The 7,826-nt window shown below is 33.8% G+C and overlaps 2 protein-coding genes across 2 annotated transcripts in view; both read right to left on the bottom strand.

The window, feature by feature from the left end:
- Nucleotides 1-3,434, bottom strand: part of LOC136851806 (dr1-associated corepressor homolog) — a 38,443-nt gene extending 35,009 nt beyond the window's left edge. Inside the window, exon 1 of the mRNA XM_067126118.1 lies at nucleotides 3,202-3,434. Within this exon, the coding sequence (XP_066982219.1) occupies nucleotides 3,202-3,434 (233 nt within the window). The remainder of the gene's footprint in view (nucleotides 1-3,201) is intronic.
- Nucleotides 1-7,826, bottom strand: part of LOC136851942 (Ig-like and fibronectin type-III domain-containing protein 2) — a 485,632-nt gene that overhangs the window by 320,873 nt on the left and 156,933 nt on the right.

The raw sequence follows: 7,826 nt of genomic DNA, 5'->3' as shown, positions 1-7,826 counted from the left end.
TATATATATATATATATATATATATATATATATATATATATATATTTATAAGACAATAACCTCAAAACTTTTCGATTGACTTACGCTTTTTGGATATATGATACCCATCATTGAAAGCCTTAAATCTAAATGAAGAATCAAATGCAAAAACCCTAATTATCATCTCAGGATTCTACTTTACGCACGGCAGATTTGAGGTTATATATATATATATATATATATATATATATATATATATATATATATATATATATATATATATATATATATATATATATAGCGAGTGTGTGGCGCGCTGAAACCCGGAGCTGCTGTCTCCCCTATCCTTCCGATCTCCTACCTACCCCGCCCCCACCCAGGCTGGACAAACAGGTTTGCAGGAGGAGGGTGAATGTCTTCCCTACCCTCCAATTCCCCTAAATACCCCGTCCCCACCCGAGGCGGACAAACCAGTTTGCAGGGGGTGGGTGGCTGTATCATATCTCCCCTACCGTCCCCGGGGTGGGGTGGAGGACAAAGAAGATCCACGAATTCTATAAACATCAATTCGCCCAACCAATTAAAACAACTATGTTTAAAGACAAACAACCATGTTTACACAAATCATAAGACATACAATTATAACTTATATATATACATATATCATATATTATATATATATAATATATAACTATATATATATATATATATATACGACCTGCAAACGTCACAGATGCATCAGGCTAATCCACGCACGTAAATAATCACGCATGTATAACATTCATCAATTTGATCCAATCTCTCGGGCACAAAATAAACATAAAAGGGTGCCATTAATTTTTTAAGCTTCGCTGATTGCATCCACGCCTCCCCTTCATGCATGTCGTCTGCCCTTATTTGCATATAGCTCGTTTACACATATGCCATAATTCTAAGGAGAGTTGCATGTGCAGAAATGTCGCACTTAAGTTCTCGGGGGGTGGGGCGGGAGTACACTCCCCCACAAAAAAAAATCAGGAACTGGGAAAAACGAAATGGAACAGTTATGCTATTATTATTATTATTATTATTATTATTATTATTATTATTATTATTATTATTATTATTATTATTATAACCTCCCCCCCAAAAAAAATTATGAGCTGGGAGAAACGAAATGAAACAGATATGATATTATTATTATTATTATTATTATTATTATTATTATTATTATTATTAACCTCCTCCTGCATCAAATAAATTGAGTTGGGAGAAAGGAAAATAAACAAGATTATTAATATTAAGATATTATTATTATTATATTATTATTATGATTATTATTGCGATTTCTTTCAAACAAAAATTGCTTGAAAGAAATGGGTCTATTATTATTATTATTATTATTATTATTATTATTATTATTATTATTATTATTATTCAGGTGTTGCATCAGCTGCATTGATTCATAAGGAAAATAAGCAAGATTCTACAAGATCAATGGCCATTAACTTGAAAAGGGTCTCTTGCCAATAAGATTATTATGGTGTTCTTTTGAAGCAAGTTAGGATGATAGGAAACACACAGAGAATTGATCAGTTACTTTCTGTTTTCTTGGGCAATTTCTGTTCACCCCACTCTCTCTCTCTCTCTCTCTCTCTCTCTCTCTGAGAGAGTGGCGCATCCTCTTTTGTCATCTATTACCTTTTCATGTTCATAAATTACACTCCCGCAGGAAAAGAATCTTCATCAAAAAAAGTCGTAAAACTTTCCTTCTTTTATATTTTTCTTTCCTTTTTCCGTGGAGGGGAAGGGGAGCAGTCTTATCATGTAGTTCTTTCTCTTCCAGGGTTATCGACGCTTCTCTCTCTCTCTCTCTCTCTCTCTCTCTCTCTCTCTCTCTCTCTCTCTCTCTCTCTCATTCTTACGTGTGATGTATCTCATTATCTTATTCCCCTTCAATGCTATATCTTTCGAGTCCAGTAACTGGAGATGAATTTGCCACGACTTCGAAAATCATTTAGTTATGAATTAATATTTAGTCTTGTCCAGTTTGCCTGTCCTCAAAGAGATTATGAATTAGGGTGCTTGACCCACGCCCTTTTTATGACCCTAGCTGGCAACGGTGCCCACTCGCACTTAGGTAGACTATGGGTCATTGACCTTGCCATGGTAAACAGATCACTTCATCACTGAGCCATAATATATATATATATATATATATATATATATATATATATATATATATATATATATATATTCTTTCTAGAGTAACTTTCAGCTTCATAGCTGTATGAAAAATAAAACGCGAAAGAAACACCGGATTCGAATCCCCTGACTGACATATCACGACCTCCATCCTCAGGAAGAGGTCCGCAGTAGCCGAAATAAGTCAAATAAGAATGGCCTCTTTCATTTCCTCCAGCTTCCTTTATGGGGCCCTAAACACACAAACACGCACATACACATAAAAACATATGATGCTTATGATGCTTATACGTGTTTTTTTTACTATGAGCTTTTTATGCTAACGTATTTTTTTTTTTTTGTTTTTTTTTTACTGTGACTGAACTTTTTAAAGTCGACTGGGAATACTCCCGTTTTCTTTCGTTTCTGTAAATGCAATTCTTTCTTTGTTTTATATATATGAACATGCAACATAAAACACAATGCTTAGGGATTTTTGGGAACATATGTAGAGGAAGATAGTATGTTTGTGTGTGTGTGTGTATATACTGTATATACATGTATATGCAGTATATGTACACACACATTATATATATATGTAAATATGCATGTATATATATACATATATATGCATATTTATATATATATATATATACATATATTGTATATATAAATATGCATGTATATATATATGTATATATATATAAATATATACATATACTGTATACATAAATATGCATGTATATATATTTATATATATACATATATATATACATATATATGTGTATATACATGAAATAAATAAAAATGTATCATTATATAAATATAAATAAAATAGGCATAGTGTTATAGTTATATACATGTTATTTTGTTATTCTCTCTCTCTCTCTCTCTCTCTCTCTCTCTCTCTCTCTCTCCCCGATAACGAGAGCAAGTAAGCATCCTCATTAACCGTCTTTCTGTCAGTCTTCTGTCAATCTGCCTCCTTCAGAAAAGCTGCCCCAAATGTTTTTTCTCCTTTCAACAACTCTCCTTGAACGATACAAAACCCCTCTTTACTCTTCACTTCTCTGATCTCTCTCTTCTTCTTCTTCTTCTTCTTCTTCTTCTTCTTCTTCTTCTTCTTCTTCCTCTTCTTCTTCTTCTTCTTCTTCTTCTTCTTCTTCTTCTTCTTCTTCTACCTCCCCCCGCCTTCTCCTACCTCTTCTTCCTCGACCGGGGTTCAGTGCCAACAAAAATTGGAAATTTCGGAACGCGCCCTTTCTTTTGTTTTCGCCAAAGAAAATGCACATTTCACTACAACAGTTATTCCGAGTTTACTTCTGACTTCCTCTTTTATTTATCGTTTCTTTCCCTTTGTTTCCTTTTTTTGACATTCTGCTGGGTTTCCTATTTCTTCCTCTGCCTTTTTCTTTTCTTGGGGGGCGGGAGGGAGGGAGGGGGGGCCCCTCGAAGTTTCCAACTTTGAAAACATTAAGGGAACATCGAAGCGAACATTTTATTTCTATCTGTTTGCTTGTTCTATACAATATTCATTTATTACATGCATCCATATAGTTTTCTTAAGCATTTAGTATTCTACATTAATTGAGGTTGTTGGAGTCAGTCACTCAAATTCACCAGTTGACTACTAGTTATCAACTATAATTCCCCTTTATAATTATTTCCGAGGTAGAGCGAATTGAATATTAAACGACATCTGTAGCTTAATGTTTGTGAATAAGAAATGCTACGGTGATGTGATAAGAATTATATATATATATATATATATATATATATATATATATATATATATATATATATAATTTTTCATACAAATACAAATACGTATTTTAGTAGCTGCAAGGACCTTTTAACCTCTCTCTCTCTCTCTAACACAAACACACATATGTATATCAACACACATCTACAGTAGTATATATATATATATATATATATATATATATATATATATATATATATATATATATATATATATATATATAACTACCAATTTGCATATACGCATATACACAGAAACCACAGGAAAAATATCACTGAACGGAATCCTGGAATTCTCCGAAAATCTGTGGAGGAGAAGCCGAAGAAGGAAGTCCAACTTTTGATATTCTATCGGGAATAGGAAATTCAAGCTCGTCTCTCCCACAAGACGTTAAGGAATTCTCGAAGAGGAGCCCAGGAAAGAAATGGAAAAGCGGTCAGTCCGCCAGCTTCCTTCCAGGGATAAATGAGCCGGATTTCTTACAATGTGTAAGCTATGGATGAATGTGTATATATGTATATATATATATATATATATATATATATATATATATATATATATATATATATATATATATATATATATATATCTACATCTAAACATACACACACACACACACACACATATATATATATATATATATATATATATATATATATATATATATATATATATATATATATATTTATATATAAATATATATATATATATATATATATATATATATATATATATATATATATGTTTGTGTCTACATATGTATATACACACACATGTGGGCGCCGTAACTATGCACTTAAGATGTCTATAGGTACCAGCGTCTGCTAGGATCAACAAAAGGACCGGTGGGGGCAGCAACCCCACCCCTAAAACCTTGCTGAAAAATAAAAGGCCTAATAAATTTTAATCCCTTCTTTATTTCTATACCACATTCTGTCCCATCACAGTACAAAGTAATCGCTCTCACAAACGTACGCACGAACACGCGCGCGCGCGCGCACACACAGATTCTCGCAGATTTCACCCATAATTCCCAGCTCGCGTGATATCGCATGCAAAATCCAATATACAAAATTTTACATCGCTTCGGCAGGAATTTTATTCATTTTTCGGCGTAACCGACGTTTCAAAGAAAAATTTAAAAAATAAAAATATGGAGCCACCAGTCGAAAGAGATATTAAACAAAAAAGTTAAACAGACAGAAAAAAAGCAATAAATTATAATGATTATTATTTTCAAGACGCCATCTTGGAAAGAGAAAATTTACAAGAAATATTCCTTTAACATTGGAACTGAAAACCACGATCTATCAACGACACTCTTTAAAAAAAAAGAAAAAAAGCAAATTACAAATATCAAATACCCCGCATTCAACCAATCCCCCCGGGGTATTTCTTTCCCGGCCTAGTGCCTATGGGTGGCTGCACACGCACAACAAATCCACGGCAGTCGTGTACATACGTGGGCGGATGCTTGCCGAGGGAATGCGGGCTGCCGGGCTTGTGTGGGTTTGCACAGCCCAATCCGCCCTTGATAGAATGCGCTCGGTGTTTGTAAAGCCCGTAGGGAAATTCACGGTATATGCTGTTGATCGTTTTACCTTCTTTAAATTTTCGCTTAAACCTTTATGGACAGAGTGAGTCAACAGACTATGCGAAATATCTGTAGAGTTTGGGCGTTGAATTTCAATCAAATTTATACTTCGCATGTATTCATATAAATGGAGTTGATGACTGGATCAGTTTAGCTGATGGCTGGGTTAATTCTCTATCCCGTGACATTGGAATTCATTTGTTTATCGCGCTTCATTTTAGTTTTCTGTAAAAGAAAACTACTGTGCCGGCTCTGTCTGTCCCGTCGGTACTTTTTTCTGTCCGCCCTCAGGCCTTAAAAACAACTAAGGTTAGAGGACTGCGAACTGGTATGTTGATCATCCACCCTCTAATCATCAAACATACCAAATTTCAGCCCTCTAGCCTCAGTAGTTTTTATCTTATTTGAGGTTAAAGTTAGCCATAATCGTGCTTCTGGCAACGATATAGGATAGGCCACCACCGGGGCGTGGTTGAAATTCATGGGCCGCGGCTCATACACCAAAATACCGATACCACCAAAAGATAGATCTATTTTCGGTGGCCTTGATTACACGCTGTAGAGGCTGCGCACAAAACTCGATGGCGCCGAGGACACTTAGGCGCATTTTTTTACTTTTTTGTTTAATTTTCAGCCGAAAATCTTTATGGGCTGAGTCAACAGACTACCAATACATGAAGGCTCCAAAGCGGAATAGAAAATACAGCCGACGAACAGTTCCAATGAAACTGAGATATTCCAGCTGTTAGTTAAGTTTGGGTGTTGAATTTCAATCAAATTTATGCTTTGCAAATATTTATAAAGTAATTCAAATATCAGTGGGGCTAATTCTCTGATAAAGAAAAAGTTAGTCATCTCTATATACTGTTCCTTAATGATTCAGACTGAACCGAACTGAATACAGAATTTAGGCCAAAGGCCAAGCACTGGGACCTATGAGCTCATTCAGCGCTGAAACGGAAATTGACAGAAGAAAGGTTTGAAAGGCGTGACAGGAGGAAAACCTCAAAGCAGTTGCACTATGAATAGGAGAGGGTGGAAAGTAAGATGGAAGAAAGAGAATATGAAAGGAGGTACAGTAAAAGGAACGAAAGGGGTTGCAGACAGGGGCCGAAGGCACGCTGCAAAGAACTGTAAGTGATGCCTACAGTGCGCCGTTAATGATTCAGAAAACTTTTACTAAGTATGAGAAAGTCAATACTGTTTTTGAGAGCAAATACTATTTGTATGGAAATCTTAATTTTTTTTGTTAACTGCTTTTTTAGGGGTACAACCTGTTAGGATGAAAGTCTAAAATTATCTTCAGTTTGATTAGGATTTTAACATTCATAAATTTCATACATTGCCTATTTTTTTCATATTTCGCTTCTTGTAAAGTGTGGAAGGAATACAATTTTTTCTTTTATTTTACTTTTCATTGATATTATCATACATGCCACTTAACTAATTTAACTTCATCGATTATTGTTAAAGTTTTGGAACAACGCATTTTTCCGTGTATATATATATATATATATATATATATATATATATATATATATATATATATATATATATATATATATATATATATATATATATATATATATATATATATATATATATATATATATATATATATATATATATATATATATATATATATATATATAATATATACATACATATACACACACATATATATATATATATATATATATATATATATATATATATATATATATATATATATATATATATATATATATATATATATATATATATATATATATATATATATATATATATATATATATATAAAGAATCAGTAATATCACAGCACACGTTTCCTAACTTCCCATCTGAACTAAAGAAGAAGAAGAAGAAGAATAGGAAGAAAGGTAAACATCCGCAACACAACCAAACATGGCGGTACCCGCACTGTACCGCCAGAAACGACATCGTTCTGAAGAAAGACGACTTCCCCCCGTCAGTCCACAAACCTCCGATAAAAGATGTATCGTAAGAATAATGCTGCTATAAATTGGGCCCCGAATATATTCTACAACACCAGCGGAACATAAATATTGACAGAATTCTATCACGCGCTCCGGGTTGTATCGAGTCTTGTGTTGCCAGATGATCGATAAACATCCCACGAAAAGAACTCAATCTAGACTAACCTGAATCGCGGGCTGCGAAGCAGAAGGTCATTTCTTACTCCAGGTACGATAGTCTAAAATATCTTCAGGGGTCTTTTCAGGTTTTTACGTATCTCGAGGTATCTCGCTGGTTCTTTTATATATCTCCAGATACCTTTGAGTCTTTCTACATTTCTTTTATGATTCT

Source organism: Macrobrachium rosenbergii, chromosome 24 (assembly GCF_040412425.1).
Source record: "Macrobrachium rosenbergii isolate ZJJX-2024 chromosome 24, ASM4041242v1, whole genome shotgun sequence".
Taxonomy (NCBI): domain Eukaryota; kingdom Metazoa; phylum Arthropoda; class Malacostraca; order Decapoda; family Palaemonidae; genus Macrobrachium; species Macrobrachium rosenbergii.
This window is presented reverse-complemented; position numbering and strand designations above follow the sequence as displayed.